The sequence below is a fragment of the Sesamum indicum genome, linkage group LG8, assembly GCF_026168435.1.
Source record: "Sesamum indicum cultivar Baizhima isolate 11 linkage group LG8, ASM2616843v1, whole genome shotgun sequence".
NCBI classification, from domain to species: domain Eukaryota; kingdom Viridiplantae; phylum Streptophyta; class Magnoliopsida; order Lamiales; family Pedaliaceae; genus Sesamum; species Sesamum indicum.
This window is the reverse complement of record NC_142664.1, coordinates 26,776,927-26,799,386: the sequence shown is the minus strand read 5'-3', so window position 1 is coordinate 26,799,386 and position 22,460 is coordinate 26,776,927. Positions and strand designations below refer to the sequence as shown.

The 22,460-nt window shown below is 29.0% G+C and overlaps 3 protein-coding genes across 4 annotated transcripts; 2 read left to right on the top strand and 1 right to left on the bottom strand.

Annotated features, from left to right (window-relative positions):
- Nucleotides 1-254: 254 nt before the first annotated feature.
- LOC105168987 (uncharacterized) lies at nt 255-3,509 on the bottom strand. 2 transcript variants are annotated; one of them, XM_011089223.3, is made up of 5 exons: nt 3,305-3,509; nt 2,328-2,618; nt 1,700-1,804; nt 1,563-1,610; nt 255-652 (listed from the first exon to the last, which is right to left on the bottom strand). In XM_011089223.3, the coding sequence occupies exons 2-5, from the start codon at nt 2,592-2,594 to the stop codon at nt 413-415; spliced, it is 660 nt and encodes a 219-aa protein (XP_011087525.1). In that variant the 5' UTR covers nt 2,595-2,618; nt 3,305-3,509; the 3' UTR covers nt 255-412. The 2 variants fall into 2 exon arrangements, with proteins under 2 accessions (XP_011087525.1, XP_088740047.1); XM_088883921.1 differs by having other exon boundaries at nt 2,328-2,661; nt 3,305-3,507.
- Nucleotides 3,510-10,618: 7,109 nt separating this feature from the next.
- On the top strand, nt 10,619-11,178 carry NIMIN-3 (NIM1-interacting 3). Its single transcript, XM_011089221.3, has one exon. The coding sequence runs from the start codon at nt 10,696-10,698 to the stop codon at nt 11,038-11,040; it is 345 nt and encodes a 114-aa protein (XP_011087523.1). The 5' UTR covers nt 10,619-10,695; the 3' UTR covers nt 11,041-11,178.
- Nucleotides 11,179-18,304: 7,126 nt separating this feature from the next.
- Nucleotides 18,305-21,637, top strand: UMAMIT25 (nodulin MtN21 /EamA-like transporter family protein). Its single transcript, XM_011089220.3, has 7 exons — nt 18,305-18,567; nt 19,534-19,596; nt 19,717-19,833; nt 20,218-20,467; nt 20,619-20,777; nt 20,882-21,033; nt 21,182-21,637. Exons 1-7 carry the CDS (start codon nt 18,392-18,394, stop codon nt 21,369-21,371), a joined length of 1,107 nt encoding a protein of 368 aa, XP_011087522.1. The 5' UTR covers nt 18,305-18,391; the 3' UTR covers nt 21,372-21,637.
- Nucleotides 21,638-22,460: the final 823 nt, after the last annotated feature.

The window sequence follows — 22,460 nt, the reverse complement described above, 5'->3', positions numbered from 1 at the left end:
AGACAAACTCATTCGTAGTTCCTTAGATTTGCTTTTGGATTTCACATTCAGTCATTTGCAATCCTTCATTCAATTCTGTCTCTGAAATCTAAGCCCTTCCATTTGGAACCAAACTTAGCATAACCAAATTGATAGTTTTATAAACAAAAAGTTGGCCAGTGATGGCAATGCAAACTCTTAACTTCAATCTTCAACTTGGCACAATTAGTGAGGGAGAGGAGGGGAGGGCGGAATACTTCAACATGAAACGAACGTCCAGAAGCACATTTTACAATTCACATTCACTTACTGTTTATTTAAAGCACTGCATTTTGTAGAAATATCCAGCTTTCGCATACATAAATCCAAACCCGACATAAATATGGTCTCAACTTTGCGACCAACTTTGAGACTTTCATGAACTGTTGAAGAGCTAATATAAAGAAGCAAGTACCTCCAACAGAGAAGCAGCAAATTGCATTTGAGTCTCCTCATCTATAGTTAAGAAGAGAGGAACGTGTACAAATAGTGATTTGATTCCATTCTGCTCAGCAAACCGCAAGGAATGATAGTATACATAATTGCAAACAAATCGACCAGCATCATCTGAGGTCATCACTTCGTAGCCCATCTTCGCCAATGACTTGGTGATATCCTCGACAGGAAGGGAAGTCTGCAGGAATTAAATTTACAAACAGATATGGCGGGAAAAGGAAAAACACTACAACTCAAGCCTAAGCAATTCTATTTAGTTTATTTCTTTATGTAGCTAAGAGCCTCATATTTCAAATCTGTCATTTGTATTGTACATGAATAAACAGCAAAGATCCAACGGAAGCATCATTTAGAAGCACCGAAATTGTAGTTACATTTGTTAAAGAACTTCAAACTTTTTTCCACCTGCAGAACTGAAGGCTAAAGAATAGATAGTCCAAGAAAAGCAGATGCAATACAAGAAGCCTGCGATCACATAATAATTGTGGCCTGCAAGGCAACATTTTGAAATGTGGCCGCTTCTGACAAAGAAAAATGACATGAATTCGTGTAAAATCAGGGAAGCAAAAGATATAGTTCCCGTAGGAAACATGGAGCACCATATTTGTCAAGGAATTTGAAATTTTTCATGAGAAAGACAGAAGAAAACCTTCATCCACCTAGCAGGCATGAGAACTTTTTTGCAATTTCAGATACATACTTCATTTTTCTTCAAAAGTGAGAATCATATGTAGCTCTTAGCAATCCATCAAAAGTGGTCTGTAACTTTTGCATCGTGAATCACGAAAATTATGTTTTCCAACAGTTCAACCCAAAAGCACTTATTTGAAGCAGTTCCAAAGAATTTAACAATTTTTTTGTTTTTATTTAGATTTGAAGCTGTCTTGATAGAGTGGATTGCAAAGAATATGCTCATGCCCTATTCACACGATCGGCGAATCAGGCTTTAATGAGTTGAACCCTTTGTATTTCAAATTAACCAATCATCAACTTCAGGGGTGTTCATTGATTATTCATGTTGCATTTCTACACCTCAGGGATAATGACTTAACAAAAGTCAACGACATCAGAAATATCAGTAACAATACCTCTCGAATCCGTGAGATCCCACCATCAGCTGGAACAATTGGGACTTTCTGCAATATAAGCATGTCAATATTATATCAAACTATTCCATCCTCAGAAACACAAACAAGATAGGGAGAGATTTTAAGGATAGTCGAACCTGAGGCTTCCATCCCATCTCATCTGGGCAACGGAATGTAGCTTCATTGACAGCTTGATTCTCTATAGCAAATCTTGTCGCTCCACTATTAACCCCAAAATGAACCTGTAGCGAGAACTTTCAGTAAGTTAGAATGCAATCATCGATACACAAACCCTTAACACAATATCAAGAGTAAAAGTACATTAGGTATTCGATACCACAATGGACAATCCAAACTATTCAGAGCTTGTACCAACAGAAAGTTTTTTGCAATTGACAAAATGCAAAAGAGCCCTGGCCCTCTCTGGAATATGACACAGCTTTCGCTCGTATCACAAACTAGATGATAGTTTTATATACATGTATATATATGTATATACATTATGAACATACTCCAATAAAGACAAACAAGGAATCTCATGTTCTCATTTCTTGGGACTGATTTTTATCATACTTGAAGAAAAACATTTCACCATCAGTAGAAAAAAGCAGTTTCTGTTCTTTTAAATTAATAGAATCCCCACACCACTTACAATCATTTAAGTGCTTTCTTGCAGAAATGTATTATTATGCACTACCAATCCCCTATTTAGCTTAAGTGTAAAAAATGAGGTCATGACAGGGAAATGCAAAGTGAGCAACTGACCCAAATAACTCTCCCAGAATTCGGCAAATTGGCATCCTGGCTCACAGCAGACTGCAATGTTTGGTATAAGGGAACAAGAGCTCCATGTCCAGCCGTTTCAAGAATCGTGCAACTACCAAGGACCAGCCCTTTTGGCAAGCCCCTTTTGTTCATATAGGCTTGGAGATTATTAACAATTGACTCAGTTGGATTTTCGGCTACTCCATGGAACTTTTTGAATCCTGTCACATGGATTGTTACTGCAGGAATTGGCCCTTCAGACCCCATCTAGAGACAATCCAAATGATGTACCTATGTCAAAGCATCAAATGTAGTGAAATTGTTATCTCTATACCTGTGAAAGGAACAAAGAAACAGTGATCAAAATTCAAACACATGTAAAGCTACAACCTCTTTCCTCTCTCAGAAACAACAGCTAAACAATCAGCAACAAAAACCACATTCATCAACAAAGATCATTAAAATGATTATGCCAATACAACTGAAATATTTAAATACTTCACCAAAAGCTTCCACCAAGAATACATGAGAACATAATATCAGAATAATCATGAAAGCTGATGAGAACATAATATCAGAATATGCCCAAACAACATTTTCATGCCTTCAAAATCTGCATGAACGGAGTTCTACAGTAAGAGTGAGGCCTCAACAGGAACAATGAAAGCACTATGACATGAAAAACGATGGGTTGAAGAAAACTTGTGAAAGAAGAAAAACCCCACGATCAGAATAATCGAAAACCCATTCTTGATTCTTCATTCTTAAACCTCTTTGATCAGAATTGACTCCCACAAAAACAAAAATCTCAAACTCAAGAGTCAAAATACAGCAACAGCAGTACTGAAACTAAAGCCCACTTGAAATTCAACAGAGACAATCAAGAAAATCAACTACGGATCAGGAAAAGAAGAAAACGGAAAACAAAAAACAATCAACTTTGAGTAGATTGATTGAGAATTTTCTTGATTGCTCACCTGATGGCTCAAACGAAGAGGCTGAAAGAAAAAGGAAAAACACCTCAACCACTAGTCTTATCTACACGTTGATTACTTATTTATTATATCTGGGTTTTTGGGCAGGCTATAAAACTGATTGAGATTCCTTCATGATTAGCGAGGGCCGAGGAAAATATAAAAACATATATAAATATAGGTAGGAAGAGCAAGATGGATAGTGAATGTGGGTGCGGTGGTTTGTTTCCATAAAATACAAAAGAATGGCACTTAGATAAATTAATATTTCTCTATTTTATTATGTGAACAATTATTGTGCCATCACTCATTTACAATAATACACCTTTCACTTTCCCTACAAAAGTGAAAAACACACATACACACACACAAGAAAAAAAAGGAGAGAGATCAATGTGTTTATTCTTTTTCATTGCTGCCCATGTCTGTCTCACTTGTGTGTACTGCTCAAACGAAATAAATTTTAAATACTTTCTCTTATTTATTACCATAAAAATCAAATAATGCTTCATCTTATTTTTATAAATTTACCATATATTTATACATTTATGTTCCAACTCATCGGCATTTACCCCTTACTTGATATTAGAATATACTTCTTTGATATTTGACAATTTTCAATAAAATAAATATATATAATTAAAAAGAAGGAAATTAAGAACTATTTGCTAGTGGAATAATTTTCCAAGTGAAAAAATTCAGCTTTTTAGAGAGGTAGAATGAATGAGAGCATGTGCCCATCTTTTTAAGTTTTGTTAGTAGGTAAACATTTATAATTATTGCCTTTTGAAATGGAGAATTGGAGTCCTTGTCTCGAGTAACACAAATATGGTGACGACTATGTCTCATTTGAATCTTTTATCATATTTTGATATCGTATAATAAAATTATATTAATTTATGATAGGCATGAATGAATTTTGAAAATTAAATAGTATAAATTATAATTTATACGTATTGTGTAATGTCAAATTAGAATGGAAAATCCTTACCGCTTGCTTGCAGACCCGTTAAGCAAGGGGCATTTTCTCTATTTCTATTGTTTTCACATTCATTTGATGGAATTTTAGTTTAAAATGATTTCTTTTCTCTTTTCTTTTTGGGTATACAAAGATGGGAAAATATGGATGACAGCCCACAACCTCGTCAAGAAGAATTATATATGCACTATGTGTGCTAGCTAAGTTTTCTATAATTGATCTACAATTATCAAGAATCATGGTATACTAATGTGGAAATTAATATACTTAGCACGCTAAAATATGTGGCAAGAATTCGACACCCTATTATGAGTGTGGTAAAATTCGAGTTTAACCACTAAGCGATGTGGGCTCAACAAGAATTTAATTGTATGGTTGATGTGGTGGATATGGGCCTAGCCGGAATGGGCTTCCTCTTTGTTTGGGATGAAGACTTGGACTTGGATCAATCTTTTGGTCAGTCAGAAGTGATCGAGCATACTCTGTTTATTTATTTATTTAGAGATATTTGATTAAGGTAATGTTAGTTCAGTAATGATTTAATATTTGAAGATTTTTGCTATCCAACTACACTTATAAGTGGTATAAATCTCTTAAAATATTTGCTATAATTAAAAGGTGTAGTACATATTTTGGTCATATTAAAAATTAGGGAAAATTGCAACCAACTCCCTCATGATATCACAAATGAGCAAATTACCCTCTTATGAAAAAATAAATAGCAAATTACCTCCCTGTATTTTTTAAAATACAACAATTTACCTCCCTATGTTTTTTTTTAAATGAAGCAATTTTCGTCCCTGTATAAGGAGGTAAATTGTTTCATTTTAAAAAGTATAGAGGGATAAATTGCTATATTTTTTTTCATAGGAGGGTAATGTGCTCATATCATATAGGGGTAAATTGCTATTCACCATTAAAAATTATAGTGAACGCTGATTATTAACCTGGTCAAAAATTTAAGTTGGCTCGAATTTGTCTAATTATAGTAGATAGTTTGATTTACTATGATTATTAAGCACGATGATTTGTAGTATTAGAAATAATTTTTTTTTTTTTTGGTAGTGGTGAAAAACAAAGTGTGCAACCAATCAATTACGATATGATCGTGATTCAACCAATCAAGTTGTATGATTTTATCTAATTAATTATTTATTATTTCCAACTCCAATTTTTTTTCATAGAGGACGAGGATCTATTAAAATTCATGACCCTTTTTTTCTTTCTTATTCCCATGCTCACATTTATAATTACAATTTTTATATGTCACTAAAATTCCAGTCCAAACTAAAGCTATCGAATGACCAGTAAATAAATTATATTTATCATACAATTATTATATAATTCTAAGATAATAACAGTACCATTCATCATATAATTAATTGAATTTAATCAAACTTAATCCAATTTTCTTTTTTTCTTTTTTTTGGTATAAAATGCTTTGCCCCCAATCTTGCATGTAATATGTTTGATACATAACAGGCCACTCTTATAAATTATACAATAATTACTTGACTAATATATGATATTTATTATATAATCGATTCAAATCTAATCAAATTTATTTGAACTATATAATTTCCCGGTGACTATATAGTTGTCTTTTTATATCCAACCCCGCCCCTCCCGTCCTATCTTTGGAAAAATATCAGAATTGAGAGGTTCCCCAAAAATTAGCTATCATATGAATTTGATGGTCCATGAGTTCTTGTTTTTTTATTATTATTTAAAAGAAATTGTAATTGTGAGAGGTTGGAGGACACGCAGTCAAGACCCAGACCAACTTTCTGGATTTGGGAAGAGGACAGACAATGAGTCAAAATTACGTTTCTTTTAGGGTATATTTGCAATAGGTTTTTTTTTTATATTTATTTTGACATCTAAATTTTATTTATTTTATTTTTTGTTATACTTTATGATCCAAAGTACAAGATTTTTACACATAATTATTTCAAATCACTTTTCCATATAATTTATTATCTCAAATTATTTTTTGATAAAATATTCTGTCGAAAGGTGGTCACATGTCGTGCACATGGGAATTTTAAGGAGGAAAATATCACTCCATGCACATGAAAATCCCAGGTTTGCATGTTGACCATTTTTCCAAAATTACTATGAGCATGGCATGTGATTACTTTGGAGTGGGAAAAATGGTCTGCAATTGTTGTATGTAAAATTTATATATTTTGGATGGTACAATGTAACAAAAAAAATATATATATGGTATAACACAAAATCCTTTGTAGTTCTTATGACAAAACATAATCTATCATTTTCTTTTTAATATGACATTTATATATATATATACTATTTTAAATTTTAATTTAATCTGTTTTTTTTTAATTAATTAAGAAAGATCAAAGATGGTTTCCCAATCCACATTGGGATTCAAATTCTTGGCATATATCTTTCATGTGAAAAATATGTCACTATTGAGTCATTTGATCGTCCATTTTCACTTTAAATTTTGTATTTAATCATCAAAAATAGTTGTAATATATATTTAAAAGTGAGGGATAAGGCATTAAAATATAATATAAATTAAATAAAGGAAGTAGCCAAAGAATTCATTATAATGATTAATTATTTAAAGAAGCACAATGAGTGTGTTATAAATTTTAGTAAATATATTATTATAACCATATATATTTTAAAAAATATAAATTTTTATTTATTATATTATGTATTTATCAAGAAATTATAAATAAAAATAAAGTATTTTTTTAATTGTTACCGTTGTAGTTTTACGTATTGGTGACTGTAATGATGAATGAAAAAAAAAAAGAAATTATAATTCTAAAAAAATTGAAACATCTACAAAAAGTAAATATATCTTAATGATTGTACATTGTACGAAGATGTCAAGTGATAATCATTAAATTAAGTATTTAGTATTCTCCTAAAAAAAGTAAATAAATGATATAAATATACTTTTTTTAAAATATTTTCAATCACTATCGAAATAGGATTTGTCGTTTACAGCCATATTTATCCTCTTTAAAATAATATAAAAATACTATCACCTAATTATTAAATATTTGTTAAATATTCTCAAATACAAACTTCACAAACAAAAAAACTATGTTTAATTTTATTTTTAATTTATTTTAATGTGTTTTATGGAAATAGAGAGAGAAAAACAAAGATAAAAAAGTATGTGATAGAGATAATGTGTATGATTGGTTTTGTTTTTTGAGATAACATAAAATAAGTATGGTATGTTTGATGTTGTTTAGTAGGAGACAAAAAAACTACTTTTCATTGTCAAATCATGTCTATTTTATATATATTTATGAGTATGTATATAATTTTTTAAGTTGTAGGGCCTATAATTAGTGTAAACTTATTTTGACAAAAAACAAACGAGGCACTATTTCAAAATATTTTAAAACACCATCAAAATTTTCAAAATAAATCAAGGTAAATATTATCCATATTTTGGCCCATATCGAAGACGAACCAAAATTGAAACCAAATATTATGCAAGTCTTTTAAAGTCTACCAAAAAAAGTATTAATAACTCGCAAAATATTAATTCGATGGATGTATTTCTCAATATACTAATATTAATTAATTACATTTTCGTTTTTTTTAAAAAGGAGGGTAAGAAGCCGCCAAAGAAGAGCAATAGCAAGACGCCACATATCACATGTCAGAACAGCACATGACATCTCTTGAAATTGCGTTATGTCTCCGCTCACCGCTGACGCCGTTTGATTTCTTCCAAACTACTCCCATACAAACTCAATTTGTACTCCTCCACACTTCAAATATATTTTTATAATTTCTTTTCACATTTCCAATTTCTTTTAATTAAAATAAACTAATTATATCATAATTATGTTATTATTTCTTTTAAAATATGTTTATTTATAGTTATTCATTAGAGTTCACTCATCTATTTCTCCATCACAATTCAAATACTTAAAAAAAATTAAAATCTTAGGTCTATTTTTGTAAGTTTAATACGGTGTATTGTTACCATATATCTTAGTAAATTGCAGTGATGCTCCTTGATATTAGATTTTATTATATAAACAATTTATACTCGTGTTAAATTATAAAAAAATTATGTCTAATTATATAAATATCTCGTATTCTTTATAAAATTATAAATTAGCCAAAAGACAACTACAACTACTTATAATCGACTTCAACTGTAACGGTTGGATACTTAAATTGGTAAAATTGGCACAAAAAATAGGTGTATTTGAAGAATGATATTTACAAGGTTAGTTTCGTCCACTTTGATAAATTTATGGATGGAGTTGAATGATTAAGGTAGAAATGTAGGAATTAATGATCTCCGTTGACAGTTTCTTTATTTATGTGGGGGACAATTTCATGTTCTTGATGAGTGTAGTGAGCACTGACCACCCACCACTTTTAATTTCTTTAATTATGGATATACTAATTATATTATAAAAAAGACTTAATTAATTTCGCAATACATCTCCATCAAATTAATTAAATTAGTAATTTGGTTTTGTTACTTTCTACACTTTTTTCAAGCTTTCAATTAATTATTTTAAATAAATTCAGTTGTGCAAAAAAGAAACAAATATCCAATCATTATTTTTTCAGAAAAAAACTAGAATTAAAAAGTAAACATTCGAGACAACATGAAAGTATATAATTATTTCGATCCCTAGATTGATCCGACGAATGCATAATTATTTATAAAATAATTGATCTTAGAACAAGAAAATAATTAATTCACAATTTCACATTTAATTATATAATTTAAGTTATAGTTAAATCTCAAAATTAACCCCATTTTTAGGTTAATGGATGAGCACTATTTTATTTTTTTCTCAAAATGGAATTTTAATATATTTAATTCAAAAAGTTATTATAAAAAAAAAAGCGTCAAACAACATAAAAAATAACTCAAATTTTTGTTGATTAAAAAAAAAAAATAATAGAAACCTCATTGGGATGAATAAATAATGGATTGGTGCAGTCAATGCCGCATGACAACACGTATTTGTCAACCCACATTGAAGTCGTGCTGCTGACCTATAAATACTATTTTCTATTATTTTTTCCAAATAAATAAACAATCATTCTCTATACACAGTGTGAAAGACGGAATTCTCAGTACTACCAAATTATTGAAATATTTAAATTTAATTATAGTTATTTGTACATAAAACAAAATTATCGCCAAAATAACACCCAATTGTAATTATAATGAAGCCATTCTATGCTTAATTATATATATATAAAAAAGAAAATAGAATAAGAATGCCTTTCATAACTGCAATAAAAAATAATAATAGTAATAAAATATTAATTTATAAACATTAATTCATTTAATAAAATTATATTAAATAAGATAAATATCTATTAAAATAAATTATTTATATAAAAATAAAATAAATACCGACACATTCACATAGACTCACACTTATTATTAATGGAACCTTGATTTCAGTCACCAGACCAATTATTTTATGCAATATAGTCGTGTTTTGAATAATTTATATTACTAATTATGATTTGTGATAATTTTATTCAAATATTTTTGCTATTAAAATTATAAAAATGATCGTAATAGCAAAAAATATTTTTTTTTGGTCATCAATAGATATCATCCACAACCATTTTTAATATTATTATTTGGTTTTTTAGTGTAAATATTATAATTTTTTTTATAACGTATGTTAATAAATATATATTTTTTAGGGATAATCATATTTTTTTACCTGGATATTTAGTATAATTATATGTAAATTTTAGTTTGAAAATTTACATCTATTATCTTTGAAATTTATTTTTATCTAACAAATAAGTTCTTACATTAGCTAAAATTCACCAAATTTGATGACATTAATAATTTTTTTTAAAATAACCCATATCCGATTAACTCATTACTGATTTATTATAGGTTGAATAATATTTTTATGACTAAAGTATCCTTATACATCTTCACATGTTTGCATGTGAGAAGGTATATTTTCATCATTATAAAAGTAGTTTAGTCACAAAATATTTGTTTGACCTGCAATAACCAGTAATAATGGAGGGTAAATATTGATATTTTATTCAATTTTTTATTAATATTAAAAGATTTTATAAATTTTAATTAATAAATATACTTATTTATTAAATCAAAATAAATTTTAAGAGTATTAAATATAATTTTTTAAATTATAAAAAAATTTATGTGTAATTGCGCGGAATATTAGGAGAAGAAATCGTAATTATCGCCAATTTTGAGTGGAGAGATATTATGAGGAGTGATAAAGGACCTCTGACAGTCTGACGTATACCATGCTGCGGTTTCCTCTGGTCTATTTAACTTTCTAATTAGGGTCATAAGTTCATCCAGCAACCACCTACTCCTCCCAACCCCACCCCCGCCCCCGCCCCCGCCCCCCATCTACGTTCTCCGTGTTTGAGGCCAATTATGAACGGAGAGAAAAAGAAAAGGAAAATGGGCGAAGAAGAAAATGAAGAGGAGCAGATCGAGAAATTCTTCGCACTGATTAAGAGCACCAGAGAGGTTCGCGAGCGCATGGCCACCGCCGGCGAAACCAAAGAAAAAGCCGCCGCAGATAGGCCGCAGCCGGCTGGGGGAGCGGCGGCGGTATGGAACCCCACGTTCAGGCTGGAGGATTTCATGGAGGCAGCGCCGCCACCGTCACCGCCGATGGAGAAAGCAGCAGAAGCAGGGCCTTCAACCGACGGAGGAAAACAGGAGAGTGATGAGAAAAGTGGAGATAAAGGGTTGGACCTCAATCTGTCTTTGTAGCAGCACCGGAGAAATTTATTAGTACAATTTAAATTTCTGGAGTAATTAAAAATAGAATTTAGACATTTTATTTAGAGCACCTTTGGTGTATTGAACTTTATTTTAATTCCATCTGATTATTGAAAATTCATTGCCGTATTTGGGTGAATTTCTAATTTTTTGAAGTATCTTATTTTACTAATTTATAAAATTAACAAATAATATATTAAAACTCTGTAGGCTCATCTAAAAAATAATAAATTCTTAATTTATTTATAAAATTTTAATCAAATTCTTCCGTATCGATCCTATAAAGTATCATTTTTAATATATCACCAGTAAGTATGACACATTCTATGTATAGGCAGAATTTTTATATAATATTTAGAATAAAATACATTTTAAAAATATATTATTTATTTTTTATAGAGTTAAAAATTATTTAAAATATATATAAGATAATATATATATATATATATATATACTATATATAAAGACAGGGCACCTCTTTGGTGTCTCTCCTTTTTTGGTATATCTTTTTTATTTAATTTATTTTTTCAAAAATTTTCATCTAAGTTCCCACCCCTATTATTTTTTTATAGTTTTTTTTATTTTCTTTCATCTTATTTTTGTCACCATTTTTTTTACAAAAATCATATTACCTTATTATTTTGTATATATTTATTAAATAATAAATATTTTATTTTAAATAATTCATAAAAATTGTTCATACATAGGGTGCGCCACAAATTACTAGTATAAGATAATATATATCTATACTAATATATATATATATATATATATAAACTTTTTGATGTACCAACTTTTGAATATCCTAATTTATTCTTTTAATTTATTCCTTTTATTAAAAAATTATTCATCAAAATAATAATTCCAATGTTTCTTTCTCTCACCTCACTTCATGTTTTTTTCTTTGTCATTCCTTTACAAATTTTTCTTTTCTTTTCTTTCCATTTCACACCACAGTTATTTTTTTTAACATACTCGCGCGTATTGCATGCAGCGATGACCAATATAAGATAAAAAGAAATGAAAAAAAAATCACTAAAAGGTAGTCATGAAAAGTCAGAATAAGTCGATAAATTACAAATAATTATTCAATTTAAAAAAATAAAAAATTAACATACTAATAAATTAAAAATGCGATAAGGTGTTTTTCAATTATATATAGTACTAGTAAGTATGACATATTTAATGTATATAATTTTTATAAATATTTGAAAGAAAATATTTTAAAATTATATCATTTACTTTTTATAGAGTTAAATATATATAAAAAATAAATATGAATGAGAAAAAAAATACCAAAAGATAGTTATGAAAAATCGTGATAAATGAAAAAGTTAAAATACTAATTTAATTTAAAAAATAAAAAATTAACATACCAATTTTAATTATATATAGTATAGATAGATAATATTTTATAAACTAATATAAATTTTAAAAATATTTTAAATTAAAACTTTAGGCAAATAGCCTCGACAAGATATGTGATGTGAAATAAATAAAGCAGATATTATTGGTCGAATTCATTATGATGAGAGCTCCACAGTTTTAACTACTTTCTCCCTGTAATAATAAGTATCTTTTATTTAGCACCATAGGCGGTCAGGAACCCTCAAAATTGACTTAGCCCTACTAAAATTTAATTGATTAATTTAAATAAAAATATTAAATTCAACAAAGAAATTTAAATTAGCATTGTTTTACAAATTAAATATAAATATAATAATATAAAATGTTTTTGATATAATTGAGTAGGTTAAATTTTCAATTTCAGTATAAATATTTTTTCTTGTGTCCATTTTAGTTTTCTATTTACGAAATTTATGAAATTAATATGTGTCAACTTTTTTTAATTTTTAGATTATTTTAAAAATTTGATAAAGCATAGAAGTAAACGTATTGAATTTTTTCAATTTTAGAATCATTTTAAAAATTTCGTAAAGTAGAGGATTAAAAATATTAAATCCTCTACCTTGTGGGACTAAAAATATAATTTCGCTCTAAACGTCACAATGTTTTACATCAACATTGTTGAAAGTCGTTCACATAATAGAAATTCTTGCAACTAGCAACTAATTTTTTCCATATTATTTTCAAGAATTCGCAAAGAGGCATTCGAATCAGACTATTTGTTGACTATAAATGTTTCTTAATTTTTAATAACATTTTCGGTTTTCAACTAATACAATAATGTTATTAATCATTTATGTCAATTCAAATATTTGCATTTGTCCAGAGATGCAACATTCTATTCAATTTAAGTATTAATTCGCACGACTAATGCACAGCAAACGTTTCTTTCGTTGTCGAGGTACGAAATAAAGTGAAATAAACAGGGTAGAACGTGTCTTCTATCTTATTAATTTGGTAAATATGTACTACACTTTTTATTTTTTTTTCTTACACTTATATTTTAAGAGTTTTGTACATATGAGATAATGCTAGGGGCTGGCTAATATAAAATTACAATTTTATCCTCTAATTCATTGCCCTGATGTGGTTGTTATTTTTCGATTATGTGTATAATTCAATAATTTGATACGATAATCATATTGTGCGTGACGTGTGTTCATATCAGAAAAATTCATTAAAAATCTCAACGGAATATAGAATACTCCAAATATGCTTGGGCTATGAATTGAGTTGCGTGTCTTGCAAGATAAGAATACGTGAGAACAACATATAATAGATTTCGATTATAATCTTTTATGCTTGATTTAGTAAAATCATTGGGGATGGAATATGAAGGTTGAATGTTTAAGGTGTCAAAAGCCTTATATGAAGGGCTAGTATTTATTTGTACGATTCTACATGAATCATTAACCTAAAAAATGATTGAATAATCATTACGAGTTCGATATACATGGGTTCAATTCTAATTAGGGTCATATTAGTATGACCTAAATAAAGAAAAGGCATAGATCTTGACTAATTACGAAATTAATGAAAATTGTTACTTCATTTTATATATATATATATATATATTCCTTATAAGACCCTTTGATTTATTTTCATAATAATTATTGATTAGTTATAAATATTTAACACCAAGTATCAATATTGTATAAATCTGTTCATGTTTCCACAACATATATACCACTTGTATAATTTTGTGTAATATGATTTATTATCTTTAAATATGTCTAGAGTTGGTTCGTTTTCGATCAACACGTGAATCTATATTAATATAAAAAAAACTATTTTCACTCACAAAAGTATTAATTTGAATTTGTTAAACTCCAAATGTTCATAAAAATTAAGCTAAATCATTAATAATTAAGTGGGAGAGAATGGAGATTTAGCAAACCTAATTTGGTATTCTTTATGTAAATTTAACAAATCCCCTTACCTTGCTTCAATTTTAAAGTAAGAACAATGAACTATTATTAACTGAAATAAATCGATTATACTCATTTTTATCAAATATTAATCATGACAACAATCATATTCTGATCAATAATATAAAATAAAAACGAAATCTAATCAATAATTACTATTCAATAGAAACAACAGACCTACTATTCAATAGACAGAACATCCCATACACAAGATGAGATTTGAACACATGACCTTTAAAATCATGGGGACTCAGCTTTGCCAACTAAATTAGGCCTCATTAGCACCTTGCTTCAATTAAATACAAGGTAACAACCAAAATCTAATTTCTTTCAAATTTTTTTCTCTAAATATTTGCATTTAAATTAATTTTTATACTATTGCAATAAAGGAAAAGTTGTACTTTATGCTTTTTAAGAAAAAAAAATACATATAATATTTTTTTAAAAAAAAAAATTTATACACACATCAAATATGCCCGACTGTTAATTTTTAATTATGATAGGTATAGTAGTACAATGATTAGTTGTTGGACTGGCCCAAATAGTCAGGCCCACACGGATTCCTCACCATTTCTGATTCATGCTACAAATGTCATGGGTCAAAACATCAAAATGTTACTCATTAAGAAAAATAAAAATAAATAAAAAATATTATCAACGGTCCAATTTACTTATCAAAAAATATAAATAAAAACTGGAGAAAATTGAATTCTTATAATACTATATTTTCTTTTTTTTTTCTAAGTGAAAATTAAAATTTTATTGCATGATAAAGTAAAATTAATAAGAAATTATTTCGTATATGCCAAAAAAATTATTAATTCGTACATTACTAACTCTGTTTAGTTACCCATACCATAAGAGAAAATTTTAAATTCATGCAATTTCAAGACAGTAATTGAACAATATGATGCCAATGAGGCCTAGCATGGTAGGTGTTGTCTGGTGCATATGAGTGGAATGTTATTAACTGTTTAGTAGGTGTTGTCTATTGTAATAATAGGTGTTGATTAAATTTAATTTATCTGATATTATTGATTAGACATGATTGTTGTAATTGTTTTTATTAAATATAGTATTCGATAGTAATATTATAATTAATTTATTTCAATTGATAATTGTCCATCACTTTCAATTAAAAAAATAAAACAAAACAAATATGAATTTGATGTTGGTAACTATATACCTAGCTAATTTGTCCCTCCAACACCCCACTATGAATGAACACCACATGAAGAAATGCCACGGAAACTATTAGGTAGAACCTATATTCCAATTGTTCCTTGTGACAAAACTTTCAATCACTCATTCAAAAGCTAAATTATTTCTCGGAAAGAAAAAGAAAAAAAATAATAATAAAAAAAAAGAAGCCAAACTTTGTGCAATATTTAGGTAATCAAATCCCTAACAACCTCCACTTTGATTTAAGTAATTTTCTTTTTTCTTGTGATAAAATAAAAATATTATTAATTGATAGAATCAACTAGAAACAGGTCAACAACAAAGGAATATGGGACGTCTAAAGAGCCCTCCGACACTAAAATACGTGTTAACACTCACAAATGACAGTTAATGATACTGTTGCACCAATTTTTGCTGAAGCTAAAAATGCCTTTTTGTTGCAAAATTCATCATGGACCCAATTTGAACTTGTTTATTACATTATTTGTCATATTATCAGGTTTACGATAAAATTATATGCTTGTTGCAAATATTGGTGATGGATTTTATGTCCCGTTGTAGATTATTTGTGACGAGCCGTTGATCATCAACCATCCAAAAGCCCATCGTAAAACTCAAATTGTGACAGATGTCTTTAAAACGTCGTTGCAGAAGTCTGTCGCAAATAAACATTTTATTATTATTTCTTATTTTGTATAGTGCCTGTGTAAAGGTACCAAAGCATTATATTTTTAGAAAAATAAATAAAACATAATAAATAACTCAGACTAAAAATATAAATATAAATAATTGACGTAACGAGCTTAGACACTACAACAAAATAGGATATCATAGACTTGTAAACATAAGATGTCGTAACGATCTTATACACTAAAGAAAATAAGATTATTTCATCTGCAGCTTGAAATTAATGACAAATCAATACTATCGATCATGCTCAACTAAAATCGGTACGAATATTTAAATTTTGACTATGATCGATCAATATTCGCTATGATTTTATCAGTCGTGTACAAAATATTTGCCAACAGTGCTAATTAATTTATAACTAAAAGCTGTATTTCTTGTAGCGTAATTAGGTCACCCAAACATTCTCCAATTTTTGTATAATCTTTATAATATAAAATATTTGAATTAAACCACACAACAACATGAAATTGGATATGATTAATTAATTACGTGGAATGAAAGCTTAATTAGGACCCGTGCTGACGCTAACGTTGTCAAGAATGAAGAATCATCATATCATACTGCATCATGAGCTGTCCATTGTGTTTCTTTGACCTCAGCTCTCCTAAGTAACATACAAAAATCGCAAAACACCTGAAAATAGGCGATATTTAATAAGTTGCTGCTTTGTGAATCCTTAATTCGCAGTCTTGTAATTAAAGCAAACACACAAATGGATAAACCCATTCATTAATTATGCCCTAAAATAGGGATTAATTAATTTTATTATTGTGATAATGGGTTTTTAGAATATTACTAATTAAGATTAACACTTTCTTTTTTCATACATTTCTTTTCCTAATATTATGAGTTAAATATTACTGAAACATAACTTGTTTTTCTGCCGTGAAATGATTAACAACATGTTAATTCGTCCAAATTTATTTAAATATATTATAAGTTCACATATATATTAAAAAAATAAATTAAATTGATCTAGAAGTTTTTGAATATAATAAAATCATGCAACTTACATAAGATATTATTCACGACAATATTATTATTAAGATGATTAAAATTAGAGAAGTTAATTTATTATATAATTTTAATTTCTTAACCCCCCCCCCCCCCTAAAGGAGCTTATATAGAAGTTTCTTCATCCTATCTTTTAATTTTATAGACCCATTTTTTGAAAAATTTATGGAACACCTTTAATCTTAATATCTTATATAAGTTGGCAGACATATTATAGAGTATATTAAAGAGTCCAAATACATGATTGACGTAGAAAATAAAAGTTTGTGACTCTTCTAATTAATAAGCATTAATTATGACGTAATGAAGTATAACAAATTAACCCTAAAAGGAAAACAAACAATATGGAAAAAAGCTATTTATATCTTCGGGACCCACAACAGTTATCCTACTCATCACCCCCAAAATGTATATTATGCAGAATTATATTTTTGATCATGTAATTATAGGTCATTAGTATTTTTAGTCCTGTAACTTACTTTATGTACGTATTTAGTTCTTTTTTTTTTATGAATTTAGCTTTGAACATTTCACATTTGGTCATTTTTTGACAAATGGAGTCATGTGTTGATAATTTTAATCATAAACGATCTATAATTACGGGACACAAAATTAGATATACTCCAATATGAAGGAGACAAAAATGTGAGATATTTAAAAGTAAATTCATTAAGAAAATGACTAAATGTATAAATAGAGTAAATTACACGACAAAGAAAAATACTAAATATTTATAATTATAGGACCAAAAATATAATTTTGTCAACATATTAAAAAAAAGATATTGTGAAAGCAGAAAATATGGAAGAAAGTGATCAATTTGGTTACTACAAGTATGATTCCTTTGCAAAGGTATTAGGCAAAGCTGGCAAACAATAAGTAAGGTTAACTGAAAGCAAGAGCGAGCGGCCATGCCCATGCCCATGCGTGAAACCCATGCAAGTACAAGAAATCCTGCACTGCACGCCCCCCCTCCCCCTCCCCCTCCTTTTCCCTTTTGGATTTTTCTCACATTTCCAACTAACTATATATACCCCCCCTTCATTTTCATGCTTTCTTCAACCTCCCACTTCCATGTTTTTCTTCTTAATTAATTAAGAAGAGAAATCGTGCGTACGTAGATGGAGGGAGATTTATTGCCTTTCTTGGCGATGGTTATCGTGCAATTAGGCTACGCCGGTATGAACATTATATCTAAGCTCGCCATGGATTCTGGAATGAACCCTTTCGTCCATGTCGCCTACCGCCAAGTCTTTGCTACCGTCGCCATTGCCCCTTTTGCTTATTTCATGGAGAGGTATGTATGTTGCTATGCACTAGTGCCTTTGTGCAACATTTTCATACATCGAATTAAACTTTGTTGTAATTAACTACAAGTATTCTTAAATGAAAATCATGAGTTAGTCATAACTTGAATTTGACATGAAAAACAAGAATTTTTGTGGCAAAATATCGAATTTCAACTAATATAAGTGGTCAAATTTCTAAAAGTTAGAGGGAAAAATACACGTAAGTTATGCTATTATTAAGATTATAATGTTAAAATAAACTCATGCATCATGTATACTAGTACGTAACACACTATATGTGTACCTAAAAAGTTTGATGATAAGATATCGTGTAAATTAAGTATTACGTGTTATAATAGAATGAGAGAAGCTTAATTACACTACATATTTCTAATTTTGTGGTTATTTTCTTGCATTAAAGTTGTATGTTTGTCTTGGAACCATTCATTATATGAGTTATTCTTTGATATATTGATTCAATTATATTTGTTGGATGTGTTTGACCCATTGTTTCTTTTTAGTTACAAATGTGTATATATATACATATACATATAATTATATCGAAATTATACATTCATCTATATTTTTTATTTACTCTCTATCTAGCTTAAGTGTTTCCATCTTAATTTCTCTAATGTAAAAGATACAAGGAAATAAAATATAAGGTAATTTACAACCACCTCGCTTGAAGTTTTGCATAATTATGAATATTCCTTATTGTTTGAAAAATTATTAATACCTCCTGATTTTAACGGTCGTCTAACAATTAGCCCAATCCGTTATGTTTTCCATCCATTTTGTATGGTGAACTGACTAAAATATTCTTGTGGATTAAAACTTATAATTTTATATAAAACACACTTTCTGAAGTTGTAATTATAATTATAAGTACAACTTAAGGAAGTTTTTTGGTGGAGTGTTGAGGTAATTATTTGTTCAGCTATGGGAATGTGATGTTCATCTCAATATTACAGGAAAACACGGCCTAAAATGACACTATCAATCTTCTTCCACATATTTTTATGTTCCATATTTGGGTAAGTAACAGTTACTCAACTCCTTACATTCCATACTCGTACAAATAATTGAAAATTCCAAATGAAATTTTACTCTCTCTCTCTCCCTATATATATATGTATGTGTGTGTGTGTGTGCAGGGTTACAGTGAATCAGATCACATATTTTGTTGGGCTGAAGAATTCAACTCCAACTATTGCATGTGCATTGACTAATATTAATCCTGCTGTCACTTTTATTATGGCTCTTCCTTTTCGGTAAGCTTTTCGTTTTCGTCTTCCTTTAGTGAGTTCAGGTCTAATTACATATATACTTTCTGCTCGATCCTTATAAAATTATAAATACACTTCCTAATTATAGTTGTAACTACAACTACGCTCTTTATCAGAAGCAAAATTTTATAGATACACCCTCAAGATAAATGCATTGACGTTCACTTAGGAGGTGTACTTGTAATTTTATACAGGACATAAGACGTTTGTATAAATACTAATGTATTAGACCAAACTCCACAGAACTATGCCTCTCTTTTGTCTCTAAAATAAATGTTTAATTTTTTGTTCTTTAATGATTGAATTCGTAAGTCGCTCATTAATCTTCTTTTCCTATGAATTAATTATGACATAGTTTATTTGTGACAGATTAGAGAAGTTGGGAGTGAAGAGCAAGGCAGGGCAAGCAAAAATATTGGGAACGATAGTGTGTGTTGGTGGAGCTCTACTGTTGTCATTCTACCATGGATCTGCTGTGGATATTGGTGAGTCCAGTATTCATTGGAACTATGCACACAAGACAGGAACCAACAACTCCATCAACCATGTCAATTTGATCTTGGGGCCCTTTCTCCTCATCGTTAGCGCTGTTTCTTGGGCTGTCTGGTTAATTATTCAAGTAAGTATCTACTATCTATCACGTTTGTCATATACTGACTGTGTGATTGATGTACTCATAAAATACTTAAATTATTAACGAACAAAATAGATATATAAGGGAATATATCCCTTCAATATTTGACTTATGCTATTTCTTTTCCTTCTTCTAGACAAGAGTAAGCCAGAAGTATGCAGCTCCGTACTCAAGCTCAGCATTGATGTGTCTAATGGCAAGTGTTCAGTGTGTGATCGTCGGGTTCTCCTTCGACCATAATTTGTCCGCTTGGTCGCTCAGTCCCAGCATTAGGATTGTTTCGAGCGTCTATGCGGTAACTTTCTCTTAATTTCAAAATTAAAATTAGACAATCATGTGATTAATTATTCGACTTAAAGAAATAATAATAGTAATCATCGTAGTGGGTTCTTTTGCTAGGGTATTGTTTGTTCTGCACTTGCATTTTGCCTAATGTCATGGTGTATAGAAAGGAAAGGTCCTCTATATGTATCGGTGTTTAGCCCGTTGCTGCTAGTTATTGTGGCCGTCCTTAGCTGGGCTTTACTTGAAGAGAAGCTCTACGTTGGAACGTAAGTCGATTTCTTATATCTTTATATATTGAACTATATTGATATTAACATTAACGATGTATCGCTCAATTATTTTAATTTATTTAAATATTAATATAATAATGTAATTATTATTTAGTAGTAATATTGGGAGCGTTGTTTTTGGCAGAGTTGGAGGGTCAGTTCTGATTGTCTTGGGGCTATACGGAGTGTTATGGGGCAAGAATAGGGAAATGAGCTCTATTTACCACATTGAGGAAGTAGACAAGGCAACTCAAACAACAGCTTACGACTTAGAATCACTCTCCTCCCACCAATCAAAATCGGGCATTGATGCTTTTCACGTCACAGCTAAGTGAATCAAAGATTGAAGATTTTCATGTCAAAAGCTCTGTGAAACCCCTAGACTCGTAATTCTTTCTATATTGGTGAAGGTGAAGAATAAATAGAATTATACACATTCCCTTGTTATTGTCCCCCCCCCCCCCCAATTCATTTATATCATAAATTAAATTCTCAATTCATGCATGCTTCCAATTGAAATCAATGATATTCTTGATGAAATGACAGTTACAAATTTGATATTATAAAGTTGAATTCATAAATATCTATGCTGGTCGAATAATGTGTCATATAAACATATGAGATTATGGTTACGAGTTGATGCAGTGGAATGTTGTTGTATGTATTCTTAATCAAAATTTACTTATGAGTGCTTGCATCAAATCACCAACATATATATATATATATGTATTTTTTTCCCTCCTATATATTTAATTACAAATACGAATCGTTTTTTCAGAGAAATTATGAATGCAGTTACTCGTTTCGATGGACTTTTGCTATAGTAAGCCGCGAGCGTATACATCCCAAAACGTTAGAGTTTTTGGTGATGCAATGGAGAAAGAAAAAAAATTGTGAGAAAAAATATAAAGTGAAATTATGGGACAGTGTTAACGAGATAATTACTTAATTTACGTATACCTAATTTGTCATTCTTGCCTTATGATTTGTATCACTTAATTTTACCATTTTAATTGAAAATAACTTATTTCCCGTATATATTTAATTGCATTTTTAACATAAATTTAAATACGAACATATTCATATTATTTCGTAATTAGGTCTATGATATTATATATAATTAGTTATATTTTGTATTCACATAGTTTGCAAATTTTCGTAGACCTGAACATATATAACATACGTGTCCAAATATTTATTATTATTTGTTTGGAACGATAATTTTACGATTAAATCAATATTTCAATGAATTGATAATTCATCGGTTCAATCAACGCATCAATATAATTGAAAATAATAAAATAAATTATAATAAACTCACATAAAAAAAATATAAACACTCACACATACAATAGATCATTAAATCTCAATCCCATCACCTTAAACTTATTTATGAGAATTCGTTTTCAAACCGCAACACATTA